Source organism: Triturus cristatus, chromosome 4_2 (assembly GCF_964204655.1).
Source record: "Triturus cristatus chromosome 4_2, aTriCri1.1, whole genome shotgun sequence".
Classification (NCBI taxonomy): Eukaryota; Metazoa; Chordata; class Amphibia; order Caudata; family Salamandridae; genus Triturus; species Triturus cristatus.
In genome coordinates this window covers 630,311,743-630,334,135 of record NC_140586.1, presented here as the reverse complement: position 1 = coordinate 630,334,135, position 22,393 = coordinate 630,311,743, and the positions used below count along the sequence as shown (strand labels likewise).

General features: G+C 45.8%; 1 protein-coding gene across 1 annotated transcript in view; it reads left to right on the top strand.

The window, feature by feature from the left end:
- Positions 1 to 22,393, top strand: part of LOC146834773 (methylcrotonoyl-CoA carboxylase beta chain, mitochondrial-like) — a 341,939-nt gene that overhangs the window by 246,331 nt on the left and 73,215 nt on the right. Inside the window, exon 7 of the mRNA XM_085602299.1 lies at positions 21,347 to 21,438. Within this exon, the coding sequence (XP_085458425.1) occupies positions 21,347 to 21,438 (92 nt within the window). The remainder of the gene's footprint in view (positions 1 to 21,346; positions 21,439 to 22,393) is intronic.

The following is a 22,393-nucleotide window of genomic DNA, read 5'->3' as shown; positions in this document are numbered from 1 at the left end:
AGCCCTACTCCTCCACCTAGGAGGCAAATACATCCACCGCATTTACAAGACCCTGGTGCAGGCCACGTCCAAAACATATGTGACGCTTCTCAATGCCCTAAATGCGCACTTTGAACCGATGGCGAATAGGGACTATGAAAGATTCGTCTTTCGCCAAGCCAAGCAAGAAGCGGAGGAATCGTTAGACGCATTCCACGGGCGTTTGAAAGAGCTGGCCAGCACGTGCGGATTTCGAGACGAACAGGAAGAAATTCGAGGTCAGATAATACAGGGGTGCTACTCGTCCAAACTCAGAGTGAACATTCTTCAGGAAGATGGCAAGTCTCTAGCGGACATCCTCACCCTGGGCCGGTCAAAAGAAATGTCGCAAGCCAGAGCATCCCACATGGAGGCGGCCCTCCACCGACCCATTAAGACGGAACAAGTCAACTCGGTGGAAAAGGCGAACGTGGTGAGGCCCAAAGCGCGCCAAAATCCAGGGAGAAGACAGCAAGACAAGAAAAGGGAATGTGGCTACTGCGGAGGCACGCCTCATCGCATGCAAGACTGCCCAGCGAGAGGGAAAAAGTGCAGTGCTTGCAGGTGGATGAACCACTTCGCGGCGGTCTGCCGGTCTGCAAAGTCACGGAAAGAGGCAGCACAGACAGTGGCTGAAGCGCATGACAGTGAGGACATGGATGATGACACGGGAGACTGCCCGGTTCACTATGTATTTGCAGTAGACCAGCCACGACGGACGAAAGAGACGACGACTTCCAAGGTGCAGGATCAAGATACACCACCAGGATGTGAAAGCCACCATAGACTCTGGGGCCTCGATCGAACTAATGGCTGCCAATGTGTATAATCAACTAAAGCCACGCCCGCCATTACGAGAAGCAAGGATCAGGGTGTTCGCATATGGACAGAAGACACCCATCCCGCTCCTAGGATACTTCAAGACTGAGCTGAGACACCAGGACCTCGGGATCCTCGCCACAGTGTATATGACCAAGGAAGGAAGCGGTATGCTGATAAGCGGACAATCAGCTGAAGCTAATATCATTCGCCATGGCGGTACAAGAGGAAGAACTGGAGGCCATCATGGAGCAGTTCGAAGACGTCTTCTAAGGCATTGGATGCCTGAAAGGGAAAGAGGTCTCTCTCCACATTGACCCATCCATCCAACCGGTGGCGCTGAGGCACAGGCGCATTGCGGTCCACCTGCGAAAGAAGATCGAAGAAGAGCTAGAGGCACTGGAGAAGCAAGGGATCATAGAGCAGGTCAGTGGACCCACCCCACGGATGTCCCCGATCGTAGTGGCATGGAAACCGAAACAGCCGGGGCAAGTACACATCTGCGTTGACATGCGCCTCTCAAACGCCGCAGTGAAAAGGGAACGTCACTTAACCCCCACCATCGACGACATCTTGGGAGAACTAAACGGCGCAAAGTGGTTTTCGAAGATGGACCTATGGTCCGGCTATCACCAACTGCCACTACATCCGGACTCTCGATACATCACCATATTCTCTACGCACGTCGGTCTCAGGAGATACAGACGCCTCAATTTCGGGATCTCAAGTGCCGCGGAGGTGTTACAAAACAACATTGGTGAGGTCCTTAGCGGGCTCCCAGGGGTCTTGAACGTAAGCGACGACCTACTAATATACGCCTCGACGATGGAAGATCACCACCGGAGACTTCGCGGGGTTCTCCAGAGGATCAAAAAATCCGGACTGACCCTACACAGAGAGAAGTGCCAGTTCTTAAAGAACAAGCTCAGCTTCTTTGGCTACACTTTCTCCGACAAAGGAGTGCCCCGGACCCCGACAAGGTGCGAGACAAACAGGAAGCCTCAGCACCCTCCAACATCTCGTAAATAAGGAGTTTCCTAGGGATGGTGAACTTCTGCGGTCGTTTTGTTCTGGATTTATCCAACCTCACAAAGCCCCTCAGGGAACTGGCGAAATCCACCACCATGTGGCAGTGGGGCCCCGAACAGGAACAAGCCTTCAAGGATGCCGAAGTAGCCCTGTCGGCAGACACGACACTGTCGTACTTCGACCCGGCCCGATCCACCAACGTCGCTGTGGACGCCAGCCCATATGGGCCTGGGGCCATGCTCACGCAGTTGCAAGGAAATGGAGAGTGGGCCCCGATAGCATATGCGAGCCGCTCCCTGACAGACACGGAACAGAGATACTCGCAGATAGACCAAGAAGCGATCGCCATCCACTGGACCTGTTGGCACTTCTACGTGTACGGCCATCCATTTACAGTGTCCACAGAACACAAACCCCTCATCCCCCTGTTTCAAGGGTCAGCATCCAGCCTCCTCCGAGGATTGAAAAATGGATCCTTCTGCTGCAGGGGCACGACTATCGAGTAGAATACAAACCAGGCTCATCCAATCCAGCGGACTACCTTTCGAGACATCCCTGGGCCACCACCAAAGCGGAAGAAGAGAATGCAGAAGACACTGAAGAATATGTCCGACTCGTATCGGAAAGATCCCGACCACTTCCCATGAGTCTTGAGACCATCGAAGAAGCCACCCGGACCGATGAATGCCTGCAACTGGCCATAATAGCGGTCCAAACTAATGACTGGCGCCCCATTCAGTCCACCTAGACCAGACGGACGCCGCAAGCACAGACCGTCCTGGAGTCAATTGTGTGGGTCAAGGGTGAACTTTCGGTCGACAGCAGCGGTTGTCTGCTCAGAGGCCCGCGACTGGTGATCCCATCAAGCCTGGCTCAACAAGCCGTGGACCTCGCACACAGGGGACATCAAGGCATGGTAAAAACAAAGAGTCGGCTGAGGGCCAAGGTGTGGTTCCCTGGGATGGACCCACTGGTTGATCAAACCCATCAGAGCGTGCTCATGGTGCCAGACATCAGGCCAACCGGATCGCCCTCACCTGGTCATCACTGAAGAAAATCCCCAACAGCCATGGGAGTGCGTGAGTGTTGACTTTGGACACCTCCCAGATGGACGCTATGCCCTGGTAGTCATCGATGACTACACGAAGTATCCCGAAGTCGAGATTGTGGGAAGTCAGACAGCCACGGAAGTCATTACAAAACTCGAGAAAACCATTGCTACACACGGAATATTCAAAGTGGTGAAGTCAGACAACGGCCCACCTTTCCATGGACAAGAATTTGCAGACTATCTCAAAGACTGGGGAATTCAGCACCGGAAAGTGACCCTGCGCGGGCCTCAAGCAAATGGAGAAGTCGAGAGGTTCATGCGCACTCTCAACAAAGTAATACGCATCGCGCATGCGGATGGATCACCACTCGAGAGGGCCATATACAGTTTCCTGAGAGAATACCGTTTGACGCCCCATCTCACGACCGAGGCAGCTCCTGGGCCGGTAAGCATGGGCCGAGTTGTGCGAGACACCATCCTGCATCACCCAAGCTGAACCCCCTCTCAGATTGACGCTGAAAAGGCCCTAGCCAACAGGACCAGCTCCAATGACCAAGCCAGCGCCGACCGACGAGCACGGATGTCGGTCATCCAAGTAAGGGACAGAGTCTACGTCAAGGACAGGTACCCTGGGAGCAAGATCCGGCTTCCGTTCGAACATCAGCCATGGACAGTCATCCGCCGAACCGGCACTATGATAACAGCCAGAAGAGGAACCAAGGAAATCACATGCAACATTTCTCTTCAAAAAGGTACACGCTGGAACTCCGGACCAGCAGCTATCGGACAACCTGGACGCCAGACCACGTCAAAGCCAGGGGAGGAAGGAACAGATGGTGACCAAGGGACGACCCCCACTGAAGATGTGGACCGATCCGAGCATGGTACCCCGTCACTGCTTGGAACACAAGCCGGAGCATTGCCAAGTTCCCCTGCGAGATCCCCTGGGAGTGAAGTCTCGCAGGAAATGATCTTGTCATTGCCATCCTCACGGGGAGAACACTCCCGATATGGCCTGAGAAGCAATCCTGCTCCATCTTCCCGGCTGGCCGACTTCATGGTGTGATGAACCAAGGACTGGAATTCTAGTGACTGGTAACAGATCTACATATTCAATGTTTTGTTTGTTGTTTAATAAAGGTTGGAAGGAATGTAGTGTCCTCCGATGCGGGGTAGCGGTGCAGTCTACCTGCGTCGGAGGCTTCACGTTAGCGCTTGCGCGTGTCGTCACGCGCCAGCTATAAATAAAGGGGCGTGGCCCGGCTCAGGCAGTCGGGACCACGCGGCAGAGCACATAAGCCATCTCTTGTGGTCAGTGCGGCCGCGGCGCTAATTGCATACGCGCGGCCCCTCCCCCATCACATAGATTTCCCTGTGTCAGGCGAACACCATCGCCACTGCCTGCTACGCCAATTCTTCTTACTGAAGTTTGGTCCGAGGGCCACCAGTATAGCACTCCCATGCTACCTCCAAAGCAATTGCGATCAGACCGGCGGCCCAGGAACGACTGGTGGCGAGTGGAAAATGTCAACCGTGTATGTTTAGGTAAATAACAATACTCCTCCCATTCCAAAATGAAAACGAGCACGCACACGAGGCTGCAAATTATTGCATCTGGCTTGCCACAGCCCAAGATGTCAAGAGACACGTTTCGGCTGTCACAGCAGCCTTTGTGAATCTAATTTGGCGCCATTGAGTTAAAACCAATATATACTAACCAAATAATAGACATAGAAAAAAACCTTTCATATGATTCATTAACAGAAACAAGGAATACCTCTTGATGCAGACAGCAGTTATACCATTCTACACCACGTATGTACAAAAAATGCATTGTAATGTCACGAAATGTAAAACACAGCAATAATAATGATGGACTGCCTACTTGATTACACCAAATAGAGGTAATGTGTTTCTGCACTGAATAATCAGTTCAAATTTAGAGCTAGCCCCCACTCTGTTCATATTGATCGCTTGCATATGCAATCAAGGTATACAAATTACATAAATGTCAGGCTTTAAAACTGGCATGAGCCAACCTATACTGCTCGCGCTTGTTTGATAGTGCCATGTGTGATTAAACTTCAGAAGTGGCAAGCTGTACGAGGGAATACGCGTTGGCTGCTCGGATTTTCACAGACGAACTGCTAAGTGCAATTCCTATACTGCGGCTAGAACTAACGACATTCAATTATTATTGGAATTCAAATGACATGCTGCAATGTAATTCAAAAGGAAATGTAAAAGCGTAAAAGTGAAAAGTTTCCCATGCAACACAGTCGGTGAGGGAACCCGAATGGGTAGTATCTCATACACATAAAAGTCTTCAATAATACATTGCAAAACAATCGAATTGTGCTTGAATACTCTCTTAGCCGATAGTTGTAAAGCCGTTTCGTCATGATGCAGAGCACATCCCAAAATCAGCATTAAAGTGTCACAACAGTTCAAACTCCTGGCACTAATATAACAAGCATTTGCAATGCTATAGGTCTCGCCTTTGCGAAAGTTTGAGCTATTGGCATTGTAAATGACAATGCCTTTTATTAATGTGTTTTGAAAACCTGCAAGCGGTGCGTAAACACGCACTTTGTACTTATAGTCGTTGCTTACTAGAAGCAAGGCTGGCAGTAACTGCGCCTCTTTTACTGCCAGCCTTGCTTCTTGTAAGCAAAGACTATAAGTGCAAAGTGTGTTTACGCACCGCTTACAGATTTTCAAAACACATAAATGAAAGGCACTGTCATTTACAATGCCAATAGCTCAAACTCTCACAAAGGCGAGACCTATTGCATTGCAAATGCTTGTTTATAAATGTCATTAATTTTCCAAACATAATAAAACGTTGCTGGGTCTTGAGACGACACAACAGGTATGCACCTGGAGGTTTCAGTAGGTCAACTGCGCCCCTCCCCCCGCCAGCCATCAGGGCCCAGCACCTTCAAACCTCCTCTTCTCCCACCGTCGCCGACACCCCCCACAATCCACTCTCCCCAGTCAATTTGCCGTGTTCCTGTCTTGCTCAGGAAATGCTGGCTAATTTCTGCTGAATTATTGATTGCTCCCCCTCCACCCGGACCACTTAGCCGCGGCTGCTCCATGTATAGAGGCGGCCGGATGTATCGGTTTACTTTTCAACAGGAAAGGGTATTTAAAAAAATCCTGACAGACACAAAAACATTACATGGTGATATAGTGAGAGATGGTGTACACACCAGGGGGCGGGGACAGGGGGCAGGACAGACATGAAAACGAGGCTTCCTCCAGCTCATGTCCTCACAGCACCCCTGCCATCTGCTGCATCGGGAGAGTTGTAGGTTTATGGAGTCGTTTGTGATTTGTGGTTATTCCCTGTGTAGATGTGTACCACTTTAGCAGCTGTCCGTGCAGACATACAGAGAATTAATTTTTAGATGCAAGGGCAGGTCAGTTGGGAGGTTTCCTGCCAGGCCGATGCCCTTGACAGGACACTCGATATAGACAACAAGGGTTGCAGGTAAAGGATAACAGTTACACAATGTATAAACGTGAGAAATACTACAAAAATAATAAGAGTGACCACACAATAATTAAAAAAATCATAGTAAATAATTACTGTAAACAGAATAAGGAAAACATAAACAAGACAAAAATAATGAATACATCAATACTTAGTCCTCAACTTATTACACACCAAAAACACTTTAGACAGTGCATAATGTGTAAGGCGCTCTGATACCTTTCGGGTCTAGCTGATGCTATATGAAACTCAAAATAATAATAAGAATGTGTTACAAGCAAATACAAACTGGCATCAGGGCAACGAGCTTTCTTAGAGGTCCACAAATGAAAATTGCAGCTTTAATCCCTTCCAAAGTGCCCTGTTGTGGTTAACCCTCTGACAGGGCAGTAGCGGTGAGGCGCAGTCGGTACATGCCCACAGGTGCCTCTGAAAGGACATTAGGTCTGGGACAGAGTCCACCGCTTGCCAGGCACAGCCTGGCATCTTGAGGGGGGCTAGGAAAGCATGCCAGCTCCAGGGGGCATCCTTTGTGAGGCCCATGTTGGCAGACTTATGAGGGACGGGGTCGTGCCCACTGTAGAGTAGTGCAGCCGCAGTGTCAGCTAGCGCCTCGTTCCACCCAGAAGTGACTTGGTGGACCGGTTGCATGCTACCAGGAAGGTTATGGAGGCGGGAACCCCCGCTCAGCAGCTCGAGCGGGGCTGGAGGGACTAGTCCGGAGCTTCACAGGCTGGTAAGCTCTGTCCTGGTAAACTGTTGACTAGTTCGTAACAGGCTTCTCCGGTCTGCAAACCAATGTTAACAAATGACACAGTCGAGGAACCCCATGACTGAGACGAGGGGTGTGGACCTAGGGCTGACAAATGAGTGAGGAGAAACAGATATTAAGAAAATGCGGGATGAAAGAGACAGAGTAGGAAACAGAGAAAGCGAGTGGGGGAGAGAAAGTAATAAAGAGGTAAGAACAGGGGACATAAATTATTATGGCTAGATAGGCAAAGAAAAAAGGAGAAAGGAATATAGGAAGGGTTAAAGGATTGAAGTATGAAAGAGTGGAGCAGTGAAAGGAAAGTGTCAGGGAGGAAGTGGGGGTGAAAAAAGTACAGACGGGTAGGACGGGGTTGCGGATGCCGAGATGGGGCTCAGGAGCATAGGGTGTGGCGTAACAGGACAGTGGGGATGTCAGGGTTTCCGGGGCGGGAGGGGGGGGAGCGGATTAGGCTCGGAGCTGCCGCCTTTGGATGGGGTGGGGTTAGGTTTGGGTCTTGGCGTGGTTTATCGTCCTGGGGATCCTGGGCAGGGTGATTGGTCTCCTCGGGGGGCTCATGTGGAAGGGGGCATGGGGGGACACCGTGTTAGGCAGCCTGGGGAGGAGGCAGCGAGGAGTTTCATTGCTGAGTTAGGGGGAGCGCTGGGAGGGCTGCATTACCGCTGTTTTGGCCGCTGGAGGTTCGTGGTCAGGATAGAGGAGATGGATTGGGGGTTGGGGCGGAGGCGCGCCAGGGTGTGGTGTGGGGGGGCAGTAAGTTGGACAGCTGGGGAGGAGGTAGCGAGGGTTCTGGTGGCAGGATGGATGGGGGGGCGAGGCTGTAGCCAGAGGGGACCATTGCGGCCGGGGCTGTTGGGGGGGGGGGGGTAGTCATCATGCCAATGCCTTTCATCCTTCAGAGGCCGGTTGGGTTGGGTACAGTGTCTGCGGGCACTCAGGAGACATGGCAGGCGCTGTCTGGGAGGGGTGAAGGGGGTATTGCAAGGGAGGATGCGGGGAGGGCCGAGGGTGATGGGTGCAGGTGGTATCGAGCAGATTGTCACCTTCAGAGGTGGCATGGATGGAGTGACCTGGGTTAGCTGGGCAGAGGGTGTGCGGTTCCATGGGGCTGAGGGGTGCGGCAGCATCCGAGGCTGGGCCCATGGCTACCTGACGAACCTTGCAGCGGCGCGCATGGAGGATGGGGTACGGTTTGGTCGCCATGCAGTGTTGATGGAGGTTTTGCCGGGCTCGATCGTCTAGCGGGGGCTGGTTGTGGAGAGTTGGGAGGGAAGCGGAAGTTTCAGCGAGCGGGTTTGGGGCTCCAATTTGGATGAGTGAGGGAGGTGGGGAGGGTCGCATGGTTCGGGAGCAGGGGGACGCCTGTAAGGGGGATTGTGTCCCGGACGGCGGGAGGTTCAATGGCGGTATAGGAATGCTGGCGGGGGGTGTCGGAAGCACGTAGGGGTGAAAGCAGGTAACGGTGGGCGGTGTCTCAGGGGAGGGGACGAGCCTTCGGGGCTAGGCTGGTTAATCAAAATAGCAAACACATACACACTGACTAGGGTTATAAGCCGGCAGAAGCGCACCAGGGGCACCAATTTACGTAGCTGAGGTAGAGGTAGCAAAGGGTCTGATTACAGGGTAAAGGAGGGAGGGGACTGGGTTGGGGGGATGAGGTCGTCCAGGAGAAGGAATCTCTCAAATAAAGATATCAGGGTGGGTGGGTGATGACCAGTTGGGCAGTCCGGCAAAGCTGGGCTGTGTGGAGGCAGGGCCACCAGGCACTATAGGGGGCGCCACCCAAGATGAAAGGTTTTGGCGCCATTCGGAAATAGCCTGATTCCTTGAATGTTGAAGGATGGAACACAAGTGTAATAAGGTTCCCCATGGCGCCATCAGAACTTGACGGGTGCGCCGCACACCTCATGGGAACCGGGGATGGTTGGCCACTACGGTAATTAACCAGAGGCTTTCCTGCCATGGGGGATGCTGGCTGTCTTGCATTTCACAACTGTGGCGGAATGTGGTGGCTGTTAAAAACTCATAATTTTCGGTTTGTTTTCAATGCTACCTTTCATTTCTATACTACTGTACGGCTTCAGTAGGAATACATGCAGTTAGGTTGGGCGAGGCACAGTTGTGGGCCCAGAGCAATGCATGGGGGAAGGACAGGTAGGGGAGTTGGGAAGCCGCACCCGTCCGCATCTGGAAAGTTTGGATGCAGCGCGTGAATGGGTACAGCATTGCAATGCGGTGGCACGCGATTGTTTATAACACACATTTATTCGGCCAGGTGAAGAAATTTTGATTTTTCCAAGATAAGGAGAACTGGGTGGATGCTGGCATAGTCCGGTGGGCAGTCCTGCACGGCGGGTCGGTGCAGAGAGGGTTGGCGCCGGTGATGTTTAAAAGATTTCCTTTCCATTATAATTGAGTGAATTGGCAGTTGTCCTTCTTTCTTTTCCAGGGTTCCCTTGGTAAAGTTGGCAGTGGTGGTTGCTGTAAGGCAGCAAAGGATCTGTGTCGCGAGCTGTAGTAGTGGAGCAGTAGGTCTTTTCCGCTAGAGGGGGAGCGTTTCAGCGAAGGCAATTTAGTGAGTACCTATTTGAGAATTAACCCTAGTGGTAGACACTCCCTGAGGTGGTACGAGGTACCCTGATTCTGCGGAAGGATCAGGGGAGGAGGCAGGGCCCAGCATTAGTAGCGGCACCATGTCTTACGCTTGCCTGTTCAAGTACATCATCATTGGTTATACCGGTAAGCGATCCGCCTGCTGTATACCTCAATGCTGAAGGGCCACGGCATGCATGACAGCTTCATCTTCACTTGTCTCCCTGGCCTATGTTGCTTTGTATGCTGGAGTGGGGCCGGCTCTGCTGCGATTGGACCATGTTTGCCGGTGCAGCAGAGACGGCTTTTCCGGTGCTTCCAGCATTGGAAATTAGAGTTAGCGTGGGTTGGGCCGTCTCTGTCGGGGCGGACTTCTTCGGGTACCCAATAGCAAGGATCTCGCAGAAGTACAGCGTCTAAACTTCATCTCGGACCTCCCCTGCCCGCCAATGAGTTTTAAAGCCCGCTTTCTGAATTTACTCCCGAGTCCGCAAATGAATTGAATTCAGATAAGGTCGTGGGTATTGTTGGGTTGGCATATAGACCTGTTACTGGAAATTATTGGTTTAAATGCGGTTGTAATCTCCTGCGAAACGGGAAAGGGCGCCAGAAGGCTGGGTTGGGGCGCATGTTTCGGCCGCAGTCTAATTGACATATATTGTAGACAGCGGATCCCGCCTATGTTCACGCCTGTCTTTCACAATACGTAAGGGGAAACGAGCGGAAAAAAAAAAATCACGCCGGAGCTTGTCTTTATGGGGCCATGTGTTTAAACACATGGCCCCATAAAGATAAGAAAGTAAACGTCACACAGAGCTCTTTTCCAATAGCTGGCCACCGTTTAGCATAAACGGTGACGCCAGCCAATGGAAAAGAGGGGCGGGGCTTAAAGCCCTTTACAGAAAATACCTAAAAACGTTAAATCTCGCCAGCGAGACTGCGCATGTGCGCAGCCCACGCCAGCCGAGACCTAAAAACAAGTTCGGGGTTGGGGAAGGCCAAGTGGAGAAAAACATTTCTCTAACTCCGCAGTCCTCACCGTTAGGCATCGGCTTTCACTGTGCCCAGTCACCGGGGCTCCCTCAGTATCCCGGGTCAGAATGCAGGACGGGGAAGGCAAGTACCGTCTCAACGCTGAAAATAGCGAGGATTTCCCTGCGTCAGGCGAACACCACCGCCACTGCCTGCTACTCCAATTCCTCTTACTGAAGTTTGGTCCGGGGGCCACCAGTATAGCACTCCCATGCTACCTCCAAAGCAATTTGTGGTCAGACCGGCAGCCCAGGAACGACTGGAAAACGTCACAGCAGATGTTTAGGGAAATAACAATACTCCTCCCATTCCAAAAGGAAAACGAGCGCGCACGTGAGGCTGCAAATTAAAAGCTACTTTATTGCATCCGGCTTTCCACAGCCCAAGAAGTCAAGAGAGACGCGTTTCGGCTGTCACAGCAGCCTTAGTCAATCTAATTTGGCGCCATTGAGTTAAAACCAATATATACTAACCAAATAATAGACATAGAAAAAACCTTTAATATGGTTCATGAACATAAACAAAGAATACCTCTTGATGCAGACAGCAGTTATACCGTTCTACACTACGTATGTACAAAAAATGCATTCTAATGTTACAAGATGTGAGACACAGCAATAATAATGATCGACTGCCAACATGATTACACCAAATAGAGGTAATGTGTTTCTGCACTTAATAATCAGTTCAAATTTAGAGCTAGCCCCCACTGTGTTGATATGGCGCGCTTGCATATGCGCCATAAATCAAGGTATATAAAATACATAAATGTCAGGCAATAAAACCGGCATGAGCCGACCTATACTGCTCGCGCTTGTTTGATAATGCTGTGTGTGATTAAACTTCAGAAGTGGCAAGATGTACGAGGGAAAACGCATTGGCTGCTCGGATTTGCATAGTGCAATTCCTATACTGCGGCTAGAACTAACGACATTCAATTATTATTGGAATTCAAATGACATGCTGCATTATAATTCAAAAGGAAATATAAAAGCGAAAAAGTGGAAAGATTCCCACGCAACACACTTAGTGAGGGAACCCAAAATAATATATATAAAGTGTAATGTATCAGTTATTCCTGTTTGCATCCAGGCTAGCAGTCTGCAGTGGCGTAGAAGGGTTAGCAGCAATCTTGAACCAAATCACTCATTAATTAGTTCAGTATTCCTGGATTTAGGTATACTTGTTTTAGAGATGACTACTGTACCCTTTGGCATAGTATTACAGATAGGTCGCCCTGCTCCAGTGTGTAATTGTGTATGCCAGGTGCAAACCGGAACATTGTGCCCCATTAGCACAAATGCTCTGTTCATAGTGTAGATGCAAGCCTACAGGTCTGCCTTTCACTGAATGTAGTGGACTCTTCCTCCTTTTCAAGGGCAGTGCAGTATTTCTTTGGCAGGCGGGTTCAGCATGTGACTGAACTCACCTTTGCTGGGGGATACTTAAGAGCCACTGGATTCCTGCTTAACCCTGCCTAAGGAGCACACTAGGGTAGCGCATTGACTGTTCATCACCTCAGTGGCATACAGTCAGTGCGCTTCCTGCTAGGTTTCTTGCCTCTGCACCCACTTTTGTAATACGGTGCGGGCACATTCAAAGTGTTCCCACATTTACATTGGCATCCCCCCATGAAAATGAGGGATTGCCACTTTGCAAATGAAATGGCAGCTTTCACATTGGTGCAGTCATATTACAGAAGAGGACTCGCAAGCATCTGTTTCTCCGTCTGTAATTCCAGAGTGCGCCGAGTTACCAAAAATTGGTGCAAAGACCTATTGTGCTACAGCATACAATGTGTAATACCGTCTCTAGTTTTATTTTTGTTGTCTACCCTATTTTCTCCAGTTAGTGATGAGTATTATAGAGTCTATTCTTATATCATATACAGCTACACATGCTTTTATCTGTTATGCTGGCATTGTGTCTCTCATGTACAACAGTTTCCTGTGAATGTTCTCCATTCCAATAATTTTTTTTGATTTGAGCAGGTCAATTTAATGCATATTTCCTCTATCAGTGCCCACTCGCCTACACTTTTATTACATTCCGCTGGCGAGGATGGGTCTGTTTCCATCCAGCATACGACTGACCTATATTTTCTTCCAATAGTGTACATGTGGCACTTTTTCCTCTTAATCCTGTAGTGTGATATGCCCAGCAGGCATCTATTGGGTTCCATCTTAACAACCTTTTGTGTAGTGTTTATCTTTTTGTAATAGCTCTCTAATATTGGATGATTTTTGGACAAGTGCCAGAGCTTTGTCCCAGCCTAAACTCAGTGTTTCTATTCCAAAATCATGTCCCGTTTATCCTTCACAAGTAGTGTTCTATTGGGCGCATCTTTTGTAAACAAAACTAAATAGTGTGGTTGTTGCCTCACTTGATGATTAAAGCCTTAGATTGGCAGTCAGTTTATTAGATGGATCTGTTGCTGATGGGACGAGGTGTCATCTATGAGAATCTACCAAAGTGCAAATATTGACCGCAGCCCACATTCAACGTATTGCTTCCTAGCCTCCTGAAATGTCAAAAATCTATTGTTGCTGTACTCTTCTTAGCTCTCCATTCCCCATATAGACATATCAGTGTCGCTTTCAGCGACTTACAAAACTTGGAAAATACCAAATCGGACCTGTTTGTTGTACAGTGTTATTGTCACAAATGTCCTAGATCCAGCGGAAGCGGTGTAAATTTTATAATCATTCAGAAATATTGAATATACCATGAGCCAAACCATATAATCATTTACAAAACCAAGAGTTTTGCCTCATACAAACTCTATAACCACTTACAAATCATGAGGTCTTCTGATAGATCTTTGTAAGGGCTAATAGGGACTCACATAATTAGAGACATGCAATTTCCTTCATTAGGACCTGTGATGAAGAAAATGCCTAACTAACAACAACATTCAAAAAATATTATGTCAGTGAAAACTTGTCAATAAAAACAAACTCAGTATATTTATCAAGGTACCTTTATCTAAGATTCAAGATGAATGGTCAATACAAAAGAATACGTTAGTATTTTCAGTATTTTTGTTATTTCAAATGATTACAGGTAAATTCACAATAGAAAATATAAATCATGGCAAATACATCAAAATTCAATAACTGACGTGAGGGGAGAGAGAGAGACAAAGAAAAGATACACATTGCAATATCAGTATGCAATTAGAGATTCATACAAACCTTAGGGCAAGAAACTATTGAACATCTTGCAAAAGTCTGAATCAGCTAACCCTTCAGCTGAAAAGGTATAGCTTGTGCAACATCACCAGCCGATGAAGTGCAAGGAAAATCAGGATAGTTCAGTTCTGGGTAAGAGTCAAAGTTCGGACCAACAGCATGTCGCGCCCAGAATCACAAGGAAATAGCCAGCAGCCAGGGAAGCATTTAGCGGACTAGTTATACCCCATAAATGTTTGCAATTCCAGCCCCAGATGTAGCTTCTTCACAATTGTACTCGTTCCAATTGGTTATGATCCATGGTGTGATCGTTCTCTGGCCTAGTTCATCCGGAACTTTAACAAGATGCTTTTGTTCACTCATAAAACGTTATGTCACCACGGAAATAGAAAGCACATAGAAACTTTACATTTCCACACGCTCGCTTCAACGTTAGCTTGCGCCATAGTTGACACCATTTTCATAGAAAGAAACACTCTAACCGTAGAAAGGAAACTCAAGTGATAAACGTTCATAACTGAAGCAAATAGATTAGCATTTTTGAAATAATGAAGGACTAAGTACATTTTTCTAAGGCCTACGTTAGGAAAGAAATAATACACTTAACAGGTTTTGAGGCCTACATGGAAAACCACAAAATCATAATGTTCTAAAGAATAAAACACACCACTATTATTAATGTATGAGAAATAGTGAATACATAAAAAACGATATAATAAAAAAATCTTTCAAATAAACTTATAAGCATAGTCTAATACATATTTTCTAAAAATATATGCAACCACTCTTTATTATGGTTTTCATGTTCAGGGAAAACATAAGCAAGAATCGTTCTTTATTAAGCATTTTCATTATCATATTTCTCTATTACTACTTGCAATTTACTTTTACACTATATTCTTTAGTATACTTAATAAGTTTCTCTTCCGTGATAAAAAAATCTCTCATCACTCCAGTTTGCAACCCTTCTGCATGTTTCTCAAATGATTACAGCTTTTTGAACACTCAATTAATATGTTGTCATTCTTCACATTTGTACGTTGTGGTTTTATAAAAAAAAACTCATGTTTTTTTAAATTACTACACTGTTAGTAATTTTATAAAATACATATTAGTTTCACACTAAATGAGTAGACTTGATCAAGCAAGATTTTTCACAAATAATCATGCTCCATCATCCTCGTCATCCTTTTCTTGTCAATTGTATCAGGACCTGGGAGGAGTTATGCCTCTGTTCTGTGCCAGACAGCTGCTTCTGAAGATCTCTTGTTAGTACTCTCTTTTTTGAGTCATGACTATCTAGAGCAGAATCCTTAGTTAGTCAACCAGCAATAATGCTTAATGATGCATAATCATGGTGCTTGCTTAGTCTCATTTCTCTAAATCATTAACTTCTTCCCACAATTGCTGTGTCACTTTCAACCTGTTCCACCTTCAAACTCATAGTAGAGTGTTCATTACACAGTCCTTTATCATTATTGTGGGATTTTGATAATTGAAGCACCGACGTAGATTAAGGTACCAGTATTACAGCCATTTTCAGTAGTGCTGCTCTGCGAGGTTTCCTTTGATAACAGCTTTATTTGTTCTAGCACCTCCAGCAGAGAGAGAGAGAAACATCCTGTCCCCCTCAGCACTTCTCAGTAATGCCATCACAACTTTCTTCCATAAGAGGATTCCAAGTTACCTAAGCAACTTGCCTATGACCTCTTCACACTCAGTATTCCAAATTCATCATCACAAGTTTGCACATATTCAACTCATGCTCTTTTTTTCTGTACATTCACATGTACTGGAAAACTTCACCTCCCCATCTTAATGCAACATTCCAGTGTTTTGTATTAATTAGTCAATGGCTTGTACTCAGCAGATCAGTATTGATTTCTCAGAATTGTTCTTCAACCCAGATAAGTTCTTGAATCTTCCCAGAGTTTCTATGTGCATCGGACTTCTCATATATAATAGCATGTTGTTACTATTTTATACCTCACCCCATAAGAGTCATTCTGAGCAGACAAGCTCATGGTTCAGGGGCTAGCTCAACAAGCATTTGCAATGCAATAGGTCTCGCATTTACGCGAGTTTGAGCTATTGACATTGCAAATTAAAATGCCTTTTATTTTTGTTTTCGTTTTTAAAACATAAATAAAAGGCATTGTCATTTACAATGCCAATAGCTTCATCTCGCGTAAATGCAAGACCTATTGCAAGCATTTGCAATGCAATAGGTCTTACATTTACGCAAGTTTGAGCTATTGACATTGCAATTTAAAATGTCTTTTATTTTTGTTTTTGTTTTTAAAACATAAATAAAAGGCCTTGTCATTTACAATGCCAATAGCTTAATCTCGCGTAAATGCGAGATCTATTGCATTGCAAATGCTTGTTTGTCATGTAAAACCACACGTTGCACTAGTAATCCCTGACACTGAAAGGAACTCCTTACTGTGCGGATGCGTGCATTGTGCAAGGACAGAATGTCATCTTTCCCAGTTAGGCGGCCAATGGCCAGAGCGGTGTAAGCCTGTTCCCTAAGCTGTAAGCTTTGATGGGCAGATGTAAAATATGAATGCCACTACATCACTACAGCAGAAGAATGGATGGAGAGAGCTAATGGAACTCCATTGTAAGTATATATTTTTGTTTAAAAAAAGTCTTGGTTAACGGCAAACCGACTAAACCAGTACATATTAGCCACATTAATTATAACATGCTGAACCAGACGTCAGTCTAAAATGGTAACCGAGAAGTAAGTTGACTGCTAGAAGGCTGTAGTACAGGCAGAATATGCTTTCCCTCTACCCATCATCACCTCTGCCCCTCCGCCGTGAAAGCAGCATTATAATCTTCCCTGTGCCTGTACTTTTAAATAGTTGCGCTATTTGTCTGGTGAAATCACTGATATTTTCTGGCCTTATTTTGTTTAATTTTTTTATGCAAATGCAACTTACATGTTTTTTCGTCCATGAGTACCTCCAAAAGAAATGTTGTGCACAAGTTACACCAAACAGAATAAAGGAATATATAATCAGCGACACTGGTCTGGAGCTGTGATTTAATTTAGCTACAACCAGTCATTTGTCTAAACCTGTGGCAGTCCAGCAGGAGAATTCCACATAATAATAAGGCCACACGCAAATGAAGCAAGAAAAAGGTGCAGTAACACAGGCTGTTACTAGGTATCCCTGTGGGTGAAATGCCTTATGTTGATAATAGAGGTTTGTTTATTACTCCACAGGGACACCTAGTAACAGCTTGTGGTAATACACCCTTTCCTTGCTTTGTGGATGGGGGGACACACAGCGCCGAAGGATTTGAATCCAGCCACTTATTTAACTTTACAATGCAGCCTTTTTGCTTGTATTTTCGTCAATGAGTAGCTCCAAAAGAAATGTTGCGCACAAGTTACACCAAACAGAATAAAGGAATATATAATCAGCGACACTGAGCACAATAAAAAAAACATAGGTGTGATAGAGGTTGGTGAGTAAGAGGTTGAAATGAAACCAAAACACCTCCACCACATTCCGAGAAAAAATATAGAATTGACTTTCATGTCAATAAAATTGCATCATGACGAGTGCCGTACTGATTATGTACAATTAACAGCGCGGCGCTCGTGAGAGCTCCGAGCTGATTATGTGTGCAAATAAGCATGCTGGGCTGCAAAAATCCTAAATACAAAAAGTTCCCCTCCAACACAATTGAAACACGAAAGCGGACGAAAACAGAAGTTAGGCGGTGCTGCTTCCGGAATAAACGGAAGTGACTTATCACATCCACAGCCAACCATAAGCCTGCTAATAAGAGCAGTGCCACAGTTAACAAATGGCAGGCGGCACAAGAAAGTACCCGGGAGTTTCACCCCTGATACAGATTACTTGAAGTCTCAGAGAGACAGCGCATGTGCACTGCCTAGGCGAGACCTAAAAAGCTGTAGTTAAAAAGGTCATCCTTGATTTGGTTCTCCTCTCCAGGTACACTGCTCTGAAATGATTGTTTGTCCTTGCTGTTGGTTATGCCTGTCTAGTAATTGTATCCAACATATAAATGAGTGGTTGAAGTTCATCTGTTTAAGGGCCTTAAAGTAACATCCCCAAGAATTGTCAGATGCCTTCTCAGCATCTATAGAGGCCACCACCGGGTCTTCCTAGACGTCAACACATCCACCCATTACATAAATTAGTTAGTCTATTATGCGTTTTAAGCTCTCTCTGTCTTTGTGTATTCGTTTTGTCCAGTTTTCCCCCCAATATTTTAGCTTCTGTGTCATCCATGCATGATGGATGGTACCCTTTATAATCTGGCAAACACAGACACTGCACCCCCCAGTTACAGATCTGGGTTGAATCCATCATCGTTCTTTAGCTCAGTTCGCCACCTCCGTTCAGACCCAGATATAAGCAAATCAGTCTTGACCCTGTGCCTCATGGGAACAGTCCAGCCCGAACTGCCAAGCCAGGTCTTCCCTGAACCGGAAACAAGCATCCTGGGACCGGTTTCGGGGAAACACCCCTCATCAGCCAGGCTAGCTTGAATCCAGTGGCAAAGTGAGCAAGGGTCCCACGTCTGGACATACCCTGCCAACTTAGGGTGAATAAAGAAAACAGAGGGAGATGATGGACGGAGTGCTGAAACTTTTCAGACACTCACCCACCAGTCACAGATCTGGGTTGAATCCATCATCGTTCTTTAGCTCACTTCATCTCTTTGTGTTTGCTTTGTTCGGGCTGGACTGTTCGCATGAGGCTCAGTGTCAAGACTGATTTGCATATAGCTGTGTCTGAACTGGGGTGGCAAAGTGAGCTAAAGAACGATGATGGATTCAACCCAGCTCTGAGACTGGGGGCGAGTGTCTGAAACGTTTCAGCGCTCCGTCCACCTTGTGTTTGCTTTGTTCACCCTTTTTAAACTAACAGGTCTTTATGCAGCTTATGTCCCTTTATTATTATGGGATTCTCATTGAAAGGGTTTGCAGATACATTTAACATGAAACATTGCAACATGAGGAAAAAGACTATCACTTTAAATATTACACTAGTCGGTACTATGATTGTAGTCTGTGCAGTATGGTGTGTTGAAGAAAGATCTTCAGCACAAGAATCAAACCTATTGCTTAACAGAAAATGCCCCCTTTGTACGTCATTTGTAGGTGTGTATCTATTCATCATATGAACATGTTATGGTAATGAGGTCCAGGTAGCCAAACTATTGCTTTAACTTATTTATTCCATCTTAGTTGCAAGATGGTAAATCCATGTACAGCAGCCCCACCAGGAGCAGTCTACCTGCTGCTCAACCCATACTCCTACTGTCACACTTCACCTCACAGGCACCCAAACATTCCATTCATACTCACCATTCCAACATTCCACGCAGCACATTGAAACTAGCTGTGCAGCTAAGGGCAAAGCAACATGGGAGAAGCATAAATACATATTCAAGATACTACAGATGTATTATAATATTGTCAATAATTAAGTTCAAGAATTGATTTAAATAAATTCATTTTCTAACATTAAGGGTTGTGTTCCTTTCAAGCTGGGATCCTAATGTAAAGTAAGGGCCTTGAAATTGGTTTAATTGTATAATTGCTTTTCCAAAACTGAGTGATTGGGAGCCACATTCTGGGTTTCTTTCTAGTTCATATTGAGTTTCTGCTATAACTTTATTACCGTCAGTTTTTTAATGTAATTTGAGTCTTTTTTTGTTGCATTTTTCACATGTATCTGACTTGCCTGTAGAATTCCTAGCACTTAAATATGTTTATTTTCTGAGCATAACTTTTGCAGTCCTAACCTTACCATAGATATTTGAAAATGGATCAAAGACGTCCAAGTTTGAGGGTATTATCTGGTCCTTTTTTATTAGATCTTTCCTAGTGTAAGGTTAAGGTATAGATTTCATCTGTAATTTGATTTTACCGTGGTGATCATTGAGTCTTGTTTTGTCCAGGCTCGTTCCTCTAGGGTTGTCAATTTCTTTTAGCATTTTCTTTCTTGTTTTCCTTTGAATCAGTAGTGTATTTTGGCACGCTGGATTGTTCCTATTCCCTTGTTCTTAACTGCTTCCATAGCAATAGTTACATTTGAGTGTAATTGTTGACTTACAAACAAAATGTAATATAAACGTTATATGCGGTTTCTCTCTAGAAATACAGTAGTAAAAAGGAAATTTAAATATGGTCTGCTGGCTGTCCTTTCAGGGTTGACAATACATATATATAGTTAATAGTTCATCAAACATATAGAACTATAGATGGGTAGCTATCATTAACAGTTGTTTTTCGCCAAGGGGTTCCAAGTGGCGTCAGAGATCATAAGAGCGAATCTCAGATTATCTATACCATTTGAAATCTTGAGGTTGGAACTCTCTGTTATTAGCTATACAATCAAAAACTTTGTTTTGCCTGGCCCTGCATAAGCACCCCTCAGAGGGGAGCCACACACCAAGTGCTGTTCTGCTCTCTCTCCTGTAAAGCCTGAACTTCCCTTTCCATCACACATTGTTAAAAAGAAGTATTTTAAGCTTTATTACATTTTCACCACTCTTTACCTTTCCTTCTCATACAGTTAAATTGACAGCTCCCTCATCCTCCCTAGGCAGCCTCTTCTACGTCCACTTCCCCAGGATTATTCATTTTAATACCTTCCGGTTCACCATCACATCTCACTTTCACCTTTACTCCTTGAGGGTCCGATTAACTGTTACTTAAAATGAAATAAGAGAGATGAGTGCATGCTCTCAGCAGTTCTACCAGAGCTGCTGCAGGGTGCTTCAAATAATCATTGGTACAGACAGCAGTTTGTTGTCTCCCCCCCCCCCCCCCCTGTCATCTCTACAGGCCTGGAGAAGGTAGAAGCAGAGTGCCTGGTATTTCACCACTTCTCTTGGATTTGAAGAGACCCTGGTAACCCAGTAAAAAACCATGGAAGAGCACACTTTACTGTGAGGCATCACTGGGGTGGAAAAGGAATTTACTCTGCTGTTGCATTAATGCAGTGAATAATGGGATTTCAAGATCTGACATTAACAATACTAGCTTCTCAGGGAAGCACTCCACAAGAGTACTGCTAGTGCTTCACTAAGAATGGTAAACCCATTCTCTGCTTCCGTAGGCTTGGGTCTGTGTAAGGACAAGATCATCCGCAGAGGTTTAGAAGATCATAAGAGCAATGAAATGCACATTGTCAGAAGTCTGGGTCCTTAATACTTTTCAGACAATAGCACACAAAATTGTATTATATCACTCTGATTACTGTTGGAAGACAGCAAAATAAAACAAATTACTCTAAATGCTTGCAGTTTTTCTGAGAATTCTGAAAGTAATCTATGTTTTGTAGATTCTGAGTCGTCTGGTAGATGGCAGCAAATTCCAGGAGTTCAAAGCTGAATATGGAACATCATTGGTAACAGGATTTTCACATTTAGAAGGGTAAGATTACAGTAAGTTTGCCTGCCACAATGTTGTGACCCAGGAAAACTGTTTTGTACATATTTTTAGAGAGTCTTTGTAGCAAAGCAGATGCTGTTCTGGGGTGCACAGGAGCCATGCACTACAGACTAGTTAGTATTCGTAAGTAAAGTATGTGCCTCGTTTTGCAACATCATCAAAGTTCGTATTTCTTGGGCCATTAAAGTTGCTTTTCCCTGAGCCGGTGAGCGGGGTTATCTGTTTAGTTGTTTGGCATCTACTTTTAAATGACCTACCAAACCTCCCATGTTAGGTGTACTAGGTGCTTAAAGCTGCTTCACAACTTCCAGTGCTAATGTGTGAAAGACCCCGCAGCTGTTGCTTTCATTTTTTTAAGCAACTTTTTATTGTTCTCATGGGCTGTACAAATAGCAATCCTGTACTAAAGCAGTAAAACCCTGGCTATAGATCCTTCCTCATTTGGATGTATATTCTGAAACAGTATCCCTCCAACTGCAACCCCTCTTTCCACCTTTTACCGTGGGCTTCATCCAAATCAACAAAGGACCTACATACATGATGCTGTTGGATTGCCAAACCATATTTCTTTCAGAAGTGAGTTTAGTCGCACCCTTCCCATGTGGATGTGTTTTCACTTCTGTTAGATGTTTGTGATTCTTCAGTCAAATAAATGCGAAGCCCTCAGTCAGGGTGGAAATGTACATCTCTGTAGTATTTTCCCGTGTAGAGGAACACAGGATGCCAAACAGTCAGGTGCCAGGGGCTTTGTAAGACTCTCTAGGGCCGTTGACTCCCACACCTTCACATATGCATAGGAACAGCATAAGGCTTGAGCCCTGTTTCCATTGCCTTTCTAGGACCATTTGGGCCATTAGTAAAACCAGGGGCATCTTAAGGATTTGGGGGGCCCTGGGCCTAACGTATTTTGGGGGCCCCCTGTTCGGAACAGCTTTGA